The sequence below is a fragment of the Thermobia domestica genome, chromosome 16, assembly GCF_964235325.1.
Source record: "Thermobia domestica chromosome 16, izTheDome1.hap1.1, whole genome shotgun sequence".
NCBI classification, from domain to species: domain Eukaryota; kingdom Metazoa; phylum Arthropoda; class Insecta; order Zygentoma; family Lepismatidae; genus Thermobia; species Thermobia domestica.
Window position 1 is genome coordinate 181,524,217 of NC_137469.1, and position 14,684 is coordinate 181,538,900.

At 34.9% G+C, this 14,684-nt stretch overlaps 1 protein-coding gene across 4 annotated transcripts in view; it reads right to left on the minus strand.

Annotated features, from left to right (window-relative positions):
• LOC145673531 (uncharacterized) overlaps positions 1-14,684 on the minus strand; it is a 326,206-nt gene that overhangs the window by 192,364 nt on the left and 119,158 nt on the right. For all 4 annotated transcript variants that reach the window (XR_014128780.1, XM_081743322.1, XM_081743320.1 and 1 more), the window contains exon 8: positions 12,413-12,723. Coding sequence is in view for 3 of the 4 variants with exons in the window: in XM_081743322.1 (XP_081599448.1) it covers positions 12,413-12,723 (311 nt within the window). In the remaining variant the exon portion in view is untranslated. The remainder of the gene's footprint in view (positions 1-12,412; positions 12,724-14,684) is intronic.

Genomic DNA, 14,684 nt, shown 5'->3' on the forward strand with positions numbered 1-14,684 from the left:
ATCAGGTACCACAAGTTCCAAAAATAATGACCATCGAGGTCAAAGGTCAACATACTTAAAACCTAATAACTCGAAAACGGAGCCAAATATTGAGGTGCTGTTTCCAAATCTAGTAATAGGTCATCAACTAGTACAAGTTCCAAAATAGTGACCATCGAGGTCAAAGGTCAAAGTACTTAAAACCCAATAACTCGGAAACGGAGCCAAGTATTGAGGTGCTGTTTCCAAATCTGGTAATTGGTCATCAACTAGTACAAGTTCCAAAATAGTGACCATCGAGGTCAAAGGTCAAAAACTCGAAAATGGATCCACATACTGAGGTGCTGTTTCCACATTTAGTAATTGGTCATCAGGTACCACAAGTTTAAAAAATAATGGTCATCGAGGTCAAAGGTCAAAAACTCGAAAGCGGAGCCAAGTATTGAGGTGTTGTTTCTACATTTAGTAATTGGTTATCAACTACTACAAGTTCCAAAATAATGACCCTCTAGGTCAAAGGTCAAATATTTAAACGCAAATAACCCTTAAACAGAGCAACGTATTGAGGTGCTGTTTCCACATTTAGTAATTGGTTATCAACTACTACAAGTTCCAAAATAATGACCATCGAGGTCAAAGGTCAAATATTTAAACGCAAATAACCCTTAAACAGAGCAACGTATTGAGGTGCTGTTTCCAAATCTAGTAATACGTCATCAACTATTACATGTTCCAAAAGTATTGACTATCGAGGTCAATGGTCAAATATTTAAGCCTTAATAACTTTAAACAAAGCCTGTGTGATCTATTTAATTTTGTACAAGTGAAGAAGGAATAAATTTGAGTGGCTTATTTACTTTTGTATTAATGAGAAAGAAATCCAATTTTAACTAGCGCAGAATTTCTGTACCTTTTTTGGCTCTTCAAATGGATTAACAAGAAAGCAAGCAAAGATATGCCATATTAACTAGCTGAGAATTATATGTCATCTTGTATTATTTAAGCAAAACGAAGAAAGCGAACATGGACCATTTTACTCAAATTTGGATGGAGTATTCATCTTTGTATGAACCAGAAAAAATGAAGAAGGTCCGTTTTAACTAGTTCAATATTTCTGTACAATTTTGTACTACTCAAATAAACGAAATTTTATTTTTGTATCAATCACAAGAAAATCAAAGAAGGGTCATTTTATACCTTTTTTGTGCTATTCAAATAATAGAGGGAACAAATTTCAGTGGTCTATTTTATTTTTGTACCAATCAGAAGAAAAGCAAAGATATGCCATTTTAACTATTTAAACAAAAGAAAGGATAAATTTGAGTGACCCACTCAATTTTGTACCAACGAGAAATACCATTTTGTACTACTCCAATAAACGAAGGAATACCAATAAAAAAGAAGCGAAGATTAGGTGAATTATTTTCTTTTGTACCAACTGGAAAAGAGAAGAAGAGCTACTTTAACTAGCTCAGAATTTATATACATTTTCTACTAATCAAATATACGAAAGAATAAATTTAAGTGACCTATTCAATTTTGTACCAATGAGAAAAGTCATTTAACTGGCTCAGAATTTTACTACTCAAATAAACAATGGAGTATTTAGTTTTGCACCATTTTGGAGTATTCAAATAAACAAAGGACTTATAATTTGTGTCAACACAAAATCAATTAAACGAAGTAATGCATTTGAATGAGGTATTTAATTTGAAAAACCGAAGCAGGATCATCTTATACCATTTTGTATTATTTCAACAAACAAAGGAATAAATTTATATTAACCAGAAAAAGCAAAAAAGGTCCATTTTAAACTAGTCTAATAAACGAAGGCATAAATATGAGTGAGCTATTTAGCTTTGTACGAACCAGAAAAAAGTGAAGAAGGTTAATTTTATACCTTTTGGTGCTATTCAAATAATCGAGGGAATAAATTTGGGTGGTCTATTTTATTTTTGTACTCATTCGAAAAAAAACGAAGAAGGACCATTTTGTACATTTTTTACCATTCCTATTTCCTTATGTTCCAACGAGAACCATTTATAACAGGCTTAGATTTTTATGCCTTTTTTGTAATATTTCTACCAAACAGAAAAAAGCTACCCAAATAAACAAAGGAATAAATTTGTAATAACCACAAAAAGCGAAGAAATGACATTTTTAACTAGCTCAGAATTTCTAGACCATGTTGTACTATTTAAACAAACAAAGGGATAAATTTGAGTGGTTATTCAATTTTGTAGCAAGAAGAAAAAGGAAAGAACTAACATTTTGTACTAATCAAATAAATGAAGGAATATTTAGTTTTGTACCAAGCAAAATAAGAAAAAGCAGTGAAGAACAAATAAAATTTGGATGGACTATTTTCTTATGTACCAACAAAAAGAGAAACCGAAGGAGGGATAAATTTGGGTGACCTATTCAGTTTTGTACTACTAAAATAAACGAAGGAATAAAACGGAGAATGGCCATTTTATTTAATTTTGTAGTACTCAAATATACAAAGGTATAAATCTGTGTAACCCATTCAGTTTTGTACTAAGCAGAAAATTTGTTGGCTTTGTTTAGAAAGACCATTTTATCTTTTGTATTCAGATTTTCCGGCTACTTTTTGCGCTCTACAAATAGAGATCATTTTATGTGCCTTTCGTAACGAAGGAACAAATTTGAAGGATTCTCATTTTAACTAATCCTGCTTCGAGTAGATCAATGTGGCATTATTGCGATTTTCATTTTCGAATACATACGGATTAAACAAGAGGACCAACAATTAGAAACCCACTAGTACAGGGCATCGATTCAGTAAAAGGCCGTTATGCTTTCTTCTACGCTCTTCTTCGGCATGCAAGATTAATATTCGATACTTGGAACTTGCCCCAATAAGCATCTGTTAACTTTATCCATATCTTAGAATTTATGAGATTACAGCTAGTAAAAGAAAACGAATAGATAATTTTGAGACAGTTCCATATGGGTAAATACTGTAGTAGTAGAAACGATAGTTTTTTAATTAAGTAGAGATAAAGAGAGAGTGTGAAAAAATGGATAATTAAATTTTAAATCATTATTATTATCATTTTAGAGGTCAAAGGGAAGAATAAATGAATTTGAGTGGCATATGTACGAACAAGATATGCCATTTTATTATATTAGCGTGTGCTGTTTAAACAAATGTATGGAAATGCACTACTCAAATAAACGAAGGAACTTAGTTTTGTACCAGGCAAAAAAAAGGAGTGAAGAATGGAATATTTTCTTTTGTACCAGCTGGGAAAATTGAAGGAATTTAGTTTTGTACCATTGTAACAAACTGAGTATTTTGTACTGTTTAGTACCACCGAGGATAAAAATCATTCAAATAAATGAAGGTATAGAATATTTAGTTTGTACCAAGGCTTGTTTACTTTTGTATTAACGACTAAATACTTTAACACATACTTGGTTGTGTGAGTTACTGTTTTTTCATTTCCCTGTGGTACAACGTAATGGTCTACAATTAGATATTTTCGGTTACATAATGGTATACAGCCATGTTTTGTTGAGCATAATGCACACTATAACGATGTGGTAGACAATTATTTGATGGATAGATATTATCGTTTCTTTCGGTATGGGAGAACACAGGACACTTTGGATGAGCTACTACAGTTTTGGAATCATGGGTGCGAGTTCAGGCCATGTATCCAGATTGCAGATTTACTTGGTTGCTTTACACGATGTGGTAAAACTGGTCTTTTTGCGGTATCTCCTGATACCTATCTGTTGGACCTCGCGGTATTTGGAAACTTGGTGATAAAGAATAACAAATGGTTTTTCTCACAATAAAGCTATACATACAGAATAATCCATTATGGCAAAAAAAATACTACTTTCTCCTTATGCTTAGTTGGAGTAGACTTCGATAACAATAATTCCCCGATTAGTAGTAGGTTTTACAAGAACGATACATTGTGTAAGAATTTCCAATTAATAGCGGTATTGCACTGTACTTATAATAGTCTGTTATTGTGCAGTTTATTTTTCGAATGAGAATAGATTTTAAAGGTGTATTGTAGTCTACCAGCAATAATGATCTCTAAGAGAGTTATTAGGTAAAGATAACAATTTGTTAGTAGCGAACCAATTACACTGCCATTCTGCGAACACATTTATACAATCCAATTTCTCAGATTTAAGGCTAAATTAAATGGGCAAGAGATGTACAGTATTTGGGAGATAAAACTAAGAAGTACTAGGATGTGCCAATAGAAAAATTTCAGAACTTCTATTTTAATTTTGGGGTGGAAAAACATGCCTATTAACACTTCTTGTAATAACGATGATTCCGTGGGTGTAGATTGTCTTAGATAGAATACAGGTAATTCTTCCATTAAAATTTACAAGTATCTAATTGATTTTGTTCATTGTTCAGACAAGCCTTTACAGGGTATTACGAGATGGGAAGAAATTATCTTTAACTACTATACTGATGAGTGAATCCAATTTTACACACCAAAGAATATTTTACGGATATGGATAAAGTTAACAGATGCTTATTGGGGCAAGTTCCAAGTATCGAATATTAATCTTGCATGCCGAAGAAGAGCGTAGAAGAAAGCATAACGGCCTTTTACTGAATCGATGCCCTGTACTAGTGGGTTTCTAATTGTTGGTCCTCTTGTTTAATCCGTATGTATTCGAAAATGAAAGTCGCAATAATGCCACATTGATCTACTCGAAGCAGGTTGAGTTGATTTTAGTTTAGCGTCCCGTTCAGCAGCGAGGCTATATGAGACGTGGACCTACTGATTAACGTGGAATCCGAACCACATGAGCTCCCGCCGGGAATCGAACCCGGGTCTCCCACGCCATAGGCGCATACGCTAACCGCTTAGCCACGAGGGAGCTCTACTCGAAGCAGGATTAGTTAAAATGAGAATCCTTCAAATTTGTTCCTTCGTTACGAAAGGCACATAAAATGATCTCTATTTGTAGAGCGCAAAAAGTAGCCGGAAAATCTGAATACAAAAGATAAAATGGTCTTTCTAAACAAAGCCAACAAATTTTCTGCTTAGTACAAAACTGAATGGGTTACACAGATTTATACCTTTGTATATTTGAGTACTACAAAATTAAATAAAATGGTCATTCTCCGTTTTATTCCTTCGTTTATTTTAGTAGTACAAAACTGAATAGGTCACCCAAATTTATCCCTCCTTCGGTTTCTCTTTTTGTTGGTACATAAGAAAATAGTCCATCCAAATTTTATTTGTTCTTCACTGCTTTTTCTTATTTTGCTTGGTACAAAACTAAATATTCCTTCATTTATTTGATTAGTACAAAATGTTAGTTCTTTCCTTTTTCTTCTTGCTACAAAATTGAATAACCACTCAAATTTATCCCTTTGTTTGTTTAAATAGTACAACATGGTCTAGAAATTCTGAGCTAGTTAAAAATGTCATTTCTTCGCTTTTTGTGGTTATTACAAATTTATTCCTTTGTTTATTTGGGTAGCTTTTTTCTGTTTGGTAGAAATATTACAAAAAAGGCATAAAAATCTAAGCCTGTTATAAATGGTTCTCGTTGGAACATAAGGAAATAGGAATGGTAAAAAATGTACAAAATGGTCCTTCTTCGTTTTTTTTCGAATGAGTACAAAAATAAAATAGACCACCCAAATTTATTCCCTCGATTATTTGAATAGCACCAAAAGGTATAAAATTAACCTTCTTCACTTTTTTCTGGTTCGTACAAAGCTAAATAGCTCACTCATATTTATGCCTTCGTTTATTAGACTAGTTTAAAATGGTCCTTTTTTGCTTTTTCTGGTTAATATAAATTTATTCCTTTGTTTGTTGAAATAATACAAAATGGTATAAGATGATCCTGCTTCGGTTTTTCAAATTAAATACCTCACACAAATGCATTACTTCGTTTAATTGATTTTGTGTTGACACAAATTATAAGTCCTTTGTTTATTTGAATACTCCAAAATGGTGCAAAACTAAATACTCCATTGTTTATTTGAGTAGTAAAATTCTGAGCCAGTTAAATGACTTTTCTCATTGGTACAAAATTGAATAGGTCACTTAAATTTATTCTTTCGTATATTTGATTAGTAGAAAATGTATATAAATTCTGAGCTAGTTAAAGTAGCTCTTCTTCTCTTTTCCAGTTGGTACAAAAGAAAATAATTCACCTAATCTTCGCTTCTTTTTTATTGGTATTCCTTCGTTTATTGGAGTAGTACAAAATGGTATTTCTCGTTGGTACAAAATTGAGTAGGTCACTCAAATTTATCCTTTCTTTTGTTTAAATAGTTAAAATGGCATATCTTTGCTTTTCTTCTGATTGGTACAAAAAGAAAATAGACCACTGAAATTTGTTCCATCTATTATTTGAATAGCACAAAAAAGGTATAAAATGACCCTTCTTTGATTTTCTTGTGATTGATACAAAATAAAATTTCGTTTATTTGAGTAGTACAAAATTGTACAGAAATATTGAACTAGTTAAAACGGACCTTCTTCATTTTTTCTGGTTCATACAAAGATGAATACTCCATCCAAATTTGAGTAAAATGGTCCATGTTCGCTTTCTTCGTTTTGCTTAAATAATACAAGATGACATATAATTCTCAGCTAGTTAATACGGCATATATTTGCTTGCTTTCTTGTTAATCCATTTGAAGAGCCAAAAAAGGTACAGAAATTCTGCGCTAGTTAAAATTGGATTTCTTTCTCATTAATACAAAAGTAAATAAGCCACTCAAATTTATTCCTTCTTCACTTGTACAAAATTGAATAGATCACACAGGCTTTGTTTAAAGTTATTAAGGCTTAAATATTTGACCATTGACCTCGATAGTCAATACTTTTGGAACATGTAATAGTTGATGACGTATTACTAGATTTGGAAACAGCACCTCAATACGTTGCTCTGTTTAAGGGTTATTTGCGTTTAAATATTTGACCTTTGACCTCGATGGTCATTATTTTGGAACTTGTAGTAGTTGATAACCAATTACTAAATGTAGAAACAACACCTCAATACTTGGCTCCGCTTTCGAGTTTTTCACCTTTGACCTCGATGACCATTATTTTTTAAACTTGTGGTACCTGACGACCAATTACTAAATGTGGAAACAGCACCTCAGTATGTGGATCCATTTTCGAGTTTTTGACCTTTGACCTCGATGGTCACTATTTTGGAACTTGTACTAGTTGATGACCAATTACCAGATTTGGAAACAGCACCTCAATACTTGGCTCCGTTTCCGAGTTATTGGGTTTTAAGTACTTTGACCTTTGACCTCGATGGTCACTATTTTGGAACTTGTACTAGTTGATGACCTATTACTAGATTTGGAAACAGCACCTCAATATTTAGCTCCGTTTTCGAGTTATTAGGTTTTAAGTATGTTGACCTTTGACCTCGATGATCATGATTTTGGAACTTGTAGTACCTGATGACCAATTAGTAAATGGGGAAACACGACCTCAATATGTGGCTCCGTTTTCGAGTTATTAGGTTTTAAGTAGGTTGACCTTTGACCTCATTGATCATTATTTTGGAACATGTAGTACCTGATGACCAATTACTAGATGTGGAAACACCACTTCGATATTAGGCTCAGTTTTCGTGTTATTAGGTTTTAAGTATGTTGACCTTTGACCTCGATGGCCATGATTTTGGAACTTGTAGTACCTGATGACCTATTACTCAATGTGGAAACAGCATTTCAATATGTGGATCCATTTTCGAGTTATTAGGTTTTAATTATGTTGACCTTTGACCTCGATGGCCACTATTTTGGGACTTGTGGTACCTGATGACCTATTACTCAATGTGGAATCGGCATCTCAATATGTGGCTCAGTTTTCGTGTTTTTAGGTTTTAAGTATGTTGACCTTTGACCTCGATGGTCATTATTTTGGAACATGTAGTACCTGATGACCAATTACTCAATGTGGAAAGAGCATCTCAATATGTGGCTCCGTTTTCGAGTGATTAGGTTTTAAGTATGTTGACCTTTGACCTCGATGGTCATTATTTTGGAACTTGTAGTACCTGATGACCAATTACAAGATTTGGAAACACCATCTCAATATGTGGCTCCGTTTTCGTGTTATTAGGTTTTAAGTATGTTGACCTTTGACCTCGATAGTCATTATTTTGGAACATGTAGTAGTTGATGACCAATTACTAAATGTGGAAACAGCACCTCAATATGTGGCTCCGTTTTCGAGTGATTAGGTTTTAAGTATGTTGACCTTTGACCTCGATGGTCATTATTTTGGAACATGTAGTACCTGATGACCAATTACAAGATTTGGAAACACCATCTCAATATGTGGCTCCGTTTTCGTGTTATTAGGTTTTAAGTATGTTGACCTTTGACCTCGATAGTCATTATTTTGGAACATGTAGTAGTTGATGACCAATTACTAAATGTGGAAACACCATCTCAATATGTGGCGCTGTTTTCGAGTGATTAGGTTTTAAGTATGTTGACCTTTGACCTCGATGGTCATTATTTTGGAACTTGTGGTTGCTGGTGACCCGTTACTAAATGTGGAAACACGACCTCAATATGTGGATCCGTTTTTGAGTTATTAGGTTTTAAGTGTCATAGAAAGGGCGTATCCCACATAAACTATAAGACCCAGGTAAAAGTAGGTGTGGTATTGGTAATCAGCATGTCCGAAAACACCCATATGCCGAGTTTCATCCAAATTGGATAAAATTGTCATATAAAGGGCGTATGCCACAAAAACTATAGGACCCAGTTAAAAATAAGTATGATATTCGTACTCAGCATGGTCGAAAACCCCCATATGCCGAGTTTCATCCAAATTGGATAAAATTGTCATAGAAAGGGCGTATGCCACAAAAACTATAGGACCTAGTTAAAAATAAGTATGATATTCGTACTCAGCATGTTCGAAAACCCCCATAAGCCGAGTTTCATCCAAATCGGTTAAAATTGTCATAGAAAGGGCGTATGCCACATAAACTATAAGACCCTGGTAGAAATAAGTGTGGTATTCTTTACCGGCATGGTCGATCCGGAAATGTAAATGTTTCTGCGCATGCGTGTTATTTGTACTAAATCGGATTTGGCATACGCAACCAAGTGTGGGTGTATACTATGTTATTCATAGTCTTTTATGACCTGCTTGTTGCACGTAGTCTGCTCTATTGAACCGGAACTAGCACTGCAACTGGAACAGTCTGTAGTCTAGTGTATTTTTTCTGTGCATGCGTGCAATATGTAATTAATTGGAAATTTAATTTTACTGCGCATAAGCAATCAAGTGTGTGTGTGTGTGTGTGTGTGTGTGTGTTGTTATTTTTTTATTCTCTGCTCTATTATGTTACTATAAAGTGCTCGTAAAAGAAAACGGGGGTGTTATGTCTTATTTTATGTTCCTGCGCATAGCCGTAGTCTGCTCCTAAACTGGAACAATCTGCGGTCTGCTCTATTATGTTGCTATAAAGTGCTCGTAAAAGAGAACGGTGGTGTTATGTCTTATTTTATGTTTCTGCGCATAGCCGTAATCTGCCCCTGAACCGGAACAGTCTGCGGTCTGATGTGTGTGTGTGTGTGCGTGTGTGTTCTGGTACCATTGATATAGAGAGCGGCAGTTCTGCTCCGGCGGAATCGGAACAGTTTTGCACATATGCGCAGTAGGTCAAAAATTGGTCTCCATTCTCTGCTATGTTGAAAAAAAGTGCTCATAAAAGGGGACGAGTACACCCCTGCTATGTTAGATAGTCTTATGTTATATGTGCTATGTTATGTGTTCGTAGTCTCTGTGTAATTTCTGCTATGTTTAAAAGAGTGCTCATAAAAGGGAACGAGTCTCTGTGTAATATGTGCTATGTTAAATAGGCGGATGGAGAATGTGTTATCGATCTGCTATGAGTTCGTAAAGTGCTCATAAAAGGGAACGAATCTTATGTGACATGTGCGTGGACGGGGATCCGGCGCCGGCCGATCAGCGCGGACCGTGCGCGTGGTCCGCCAATGAAGGTTAAGGGGGAGAGGTCCGACGCCAGCCAATCGCCGTTAAGGGGGCGGGGTCCGGTGCCAGCCAGTCAGCGCAGTAGATACTCCTAAAATGGAGGTCGTAAAAGAGCGTGACTAATCAGCGTCAAGGGGCGTGGCCGGAACCGACCAATGAGCGTCAAGGGGCGTGGCCAGCCAATCAGCGTCAAGGAACGTGGCCTGCACCGACCAATCAGCGTCAGGGGGCGTGGCCAGGGGCGGGGTCACGTGACCTGCGCCAGCCAATCAGCGTCGAGGGTTTGCGCATGCGCAGTAGGAAAAAACACCCCCAAGTGTCCCCTATCTACTTACGCTTTATAAAATTATAGATATCATCATCAGTGAGCTGAAATCGAAATTTCAAGAAAATAGTGAACTGAGACAAGCAATTCAAAGTGTCTATAGCTTTGGCCATAAAGAAATGAAATCCTTTTCACCAATAGAAAGCTCCGTTCCATGCAAAGAAAAACTGTTCGTAGTAAAAGAATATCTACTGAGGCAAAACATTGTAGAAAATAGTTCAGGAAGTATACAAACAACATGCTGCTTTCGAAAATACATACAAATTACTTGCATTCGTCAACACATTTGGTGCAAAGTCTGAACCAACATTCACTGTTTCCATCAATTTGAACAGGCCACAGGTGCAATCAATGATACACAGACTCCTTCCTAAATTAGTGTACTTAGCACTTGAAAGCAACCGAAATAATGACTCACCGTAAATTGAATGATAGACAAGATAGAAAACTTCAATTGTATTAATAAATCATTGGTAAATTGCATTATTTTCAGAGGTAAGCAGTTTTTTCGAGATTTAAAGTGTATAAAACCTAAATTGTAGCTGTTCTGTGTTTCCTGTTTTCGAGGTTGTTTTCAGAGAAATGAATTAGTGTCATCGATTTGTCTAGATAAGTGATATTTTTTTTTGTGTTGCACAAACCAAAATTTCTTTAGTTTTATCATTGCAGTGTATAGATATATTAGTAAATCTAATAATAATCTTGTTTGAATATAATTTGTAGTTGTTTCCTACGCTGCTAAAACACCAGTGTGTATTTTTCAATGTTACTTATTGAAAATATTTAGTGCCCGATCTGAAACGATGCGTGCCCAACCAAAACTTCAAGTCTGATTGCGGTCTTGCGTTCACGAGCCAGAGAGCTAGTGGTTGAAAATTCTTGGTGAATGTTTTAGATTTATGCGGTTATGTGTAAAGTTCTTAGTTTGCAAGGAGATTGAGAAGAGCGTTTTACAAGTAATTATAGCAACTTAATTTTTAAGTTGTTTGTGATTTCCAGGTATAAGAATAGAATGGTGTATAATGTAAGCTAAGTCAGATATAAGTTTACAAAAAGTTCGTGATTGATGTTGAAGTATATCGACGGTACTTTGCAGCTACCTCGTATTTAGATTAAAAAGAATTTTAAGGAGAAAAAACGTTTCAAAAAGTTAGAGATTAGCTAAAAATCGATCTCCATCTTTTTCAAACCTTTGTTTCTTCTGTAAAGTTGTGTTTTGTCTTTGAGATACTAGGCAGCTGCAAAGTACCGTCAATTTGCATTTCTACACAATGAATTGTACAGTTGTTAGTTTCATTAATCTGAACCTATTTACAATGGGTTGCATAGTAGCCTGTTAGGAATTGACTTCTGAACACTAGAAAATGGTGATATCATTGATTCATTCATTTCGACTTTTTAGTCATACATAGTGCACGATTACATGCGTATGAATAAGACTCATCTAAGGTACAAAGATATAAATACATAGTAATGACAAATACATCCAATTGAATTAAACTATACAATTACGATATAATAGCAGTACAAAAAATATGTTTCCAATACTATCAGTAGGAAAATTCATTCACACATCCAAAAATTCATTCACGGAATAAAAGCAGTGCTGCAACAGATATGTTTTCGTTAACCTCTTGAATTCCCCTTTCTGTTCTGTCCTTTGAATATATTGAGGAACTTTATTACACAATATGGCACCCATAAACATTGGATTCCTTTCGTATAACTTTGTGTAGTGCTGTTTGATGGGGATTTTATCCTTACGCCTGATATCATATTTATGTGTTGATGGTCCCCAGAAGAGGAAACTTTCTTATTATATATATATATATATATATATATATATATATATATATATATATATATATATATAAAACCCACCCCAGAGTTTGGAGCTCTACAAAGTAGCTCTAAGTAGCAGTATTACAACCTACCGCCCCCTCAGAAGTCCGTCCTGGATCCGTCCCTGTGTTAAATAAGTAATATTATTTGAAAAGCGTTTTGCTCACGAGGTTTGACGTAATGTAGAAACATCAGTAACCTAATTACGTGTAATAGCACACTGCCAAAACACGTATAGTAATAAATAGAAGTCACTTACCTGAAACGATCAGTCACATAAAAATTGTTGGCAGGCAATTTCTTCCTCTTATTCTGTTCTGGCGGAGGTTTACTTTGGCTTTCGTACTTGCTGGACTCTTCACTTTCGTCATCATCGTCTTCATCAAAGTATTTACGATTTGAAGGCTTTTCTAGTAACTTTCTTATCAACATCTCAGACTCTTCATTTGGAGCAATTTGTCGCATGTCTTCGTTCTCCAAATCGTCGTCGGTGTCAAGCTCGTCACCAAACACTCTGACGTCATTCTCAAATTTACCCATACTTTGATTTGCTTTTGATTTTGGCGCATTCTGTGGAAGAATATAAAATGTATATAGGTTATGTCATAAAGTTGCGAATCAATCATGTTTCATTCAGTATTTTACACTCTAAAATTTTGATATTTTTATTAATAATAATATACGTTGATACGCATAGAGATAAGTTACTACCACAAGTAGTTATCAAATAAGTACTGAAATAATATAGCATAAGTTGTCATCCATTATGGATTATTATATTTGAGTAAATTTTAATAAGAGAGGCCTATACAAATTACGTGGATCATATTTACTGTATTCATCTTCTTCCTTTTCAATTCCTGCATGTATTATATTTTTGTCATTTATAAAATAGCAGTTTTATATGAAGCTTCATAGTAAAAGTAATAATGCAATCACATGAACTATTTTGCGGAGGAGTACAAGCGTCGGTAGGACAACAGCAAATCAGCGAGATTTAGTTTCTGGTGGCTTTGTTTATCGCAGTTTAGAGCTTACGCCGAACAATGTATAGTGCTGTATCTGAAACCTATTATAAATAAATAAATAAATAATGTGACAAATCTTCATTCTTCCCAAACGTTGCAGGTGCTGAGTCAGTGATAAAACACCGGGGGTAATTTTTAATTCAAGTTATATCGCTACGAAGATGACTACAAAGCATTCAAAATGTCACTAACTTTCGAGGTATTTTTTAACGGAAAAAGTTAGAAATAAGACAGTTCTTCCCACAAGTTAAGTTTTTCGTAATGCCTCTTACAGAAATAGCTAACTACGCTACATTCTGTACGATACAACTTTCATTAACAGCTAATGAGTAACAAATGAACTGAAAAGCATCTTCTTCCAATGTATTTTCTAATTCTGCGTCAAATCTTACGTTCTCCTTGCCATAGTAATACAGAACAAACTCAATTTCGAAAACGGTATTCGTAAAGACAGAGAAATTTAACTGTTTATGCCATGCATTATAAATTTCCGGTCATTAAAAGGCTTTGACTGTGTAGCAATTTTTTGGTCTACGACATAATCTCCCTTTGTAACGAGTCACGTCACATCTTATCTGTTTCGTTTAGTGGTTCGCGTTTTCTAATTATTTGTTAATTGTTTTATAATGTGTTTGAGCGGGCCGCGGGTTCAAGACCACTGCTCTAAAAGTCAGAATATATTTAGGTTAGACTCTTTTCTTCAAACTTAAAAGTTGCATCATTTATTGACTCACTATATGTGTATATTCAACAAATGAAACATACCTGATTAATTCCGCGTTAGAGCATCTTGAAACTTAAGCTGTTATTCGTCCGGAATTGAAATATTACTAGTGAAATAGTTGTAGAGGAATAATGACCATTTACATAGTGCAACAGTCAGTTGCGTCAATAATGATGCAGCAGGAAATTTCCACTGGACTCGCTGCTGATTCAAGTCATGAGTTGAACGTGGCAGAGGAGATGGAAACTTCTATCCTGATGTTCCTCAAACCACACCAAAATAGTTTGCTTATGCCTAGGTATACTATCGCATCATCATGTTGAAATATTGATTGAACGCAAAATGAAAAACAACACATATGTCATAGGTAGAAGTAGACTGGGTTGCCCGGATATGTGGAAAAATCCGTGAAGGCAAAATCACTTAAGATATTGGTCGATTAGTTATAAATAACTAATCTAAAACTCCGTTTTCGTTCATAGTAACATATCCTTCCATGTTATCCACTAACAAGAGATAGAGAAGAAGAAAACAAAATGAAGTTCACAGGCAGGATACAACAAAGTAAAACTTTTCTTCTCTGTTAGAAACCGTACTGCATTTTACTCTCAGCACAAGACGACATGCACAACAGAACTCTTATTATTTTGGACACCTCTAACAGCAATTTGTAAAATACAACACAAGCTCAGTTCAGAAGGAGTGAGTGAATTCATTAATGCGACGTAACAAACTCAGCATTATGCCAATTTACAACTTTGATTCAACGTGCCATCAAT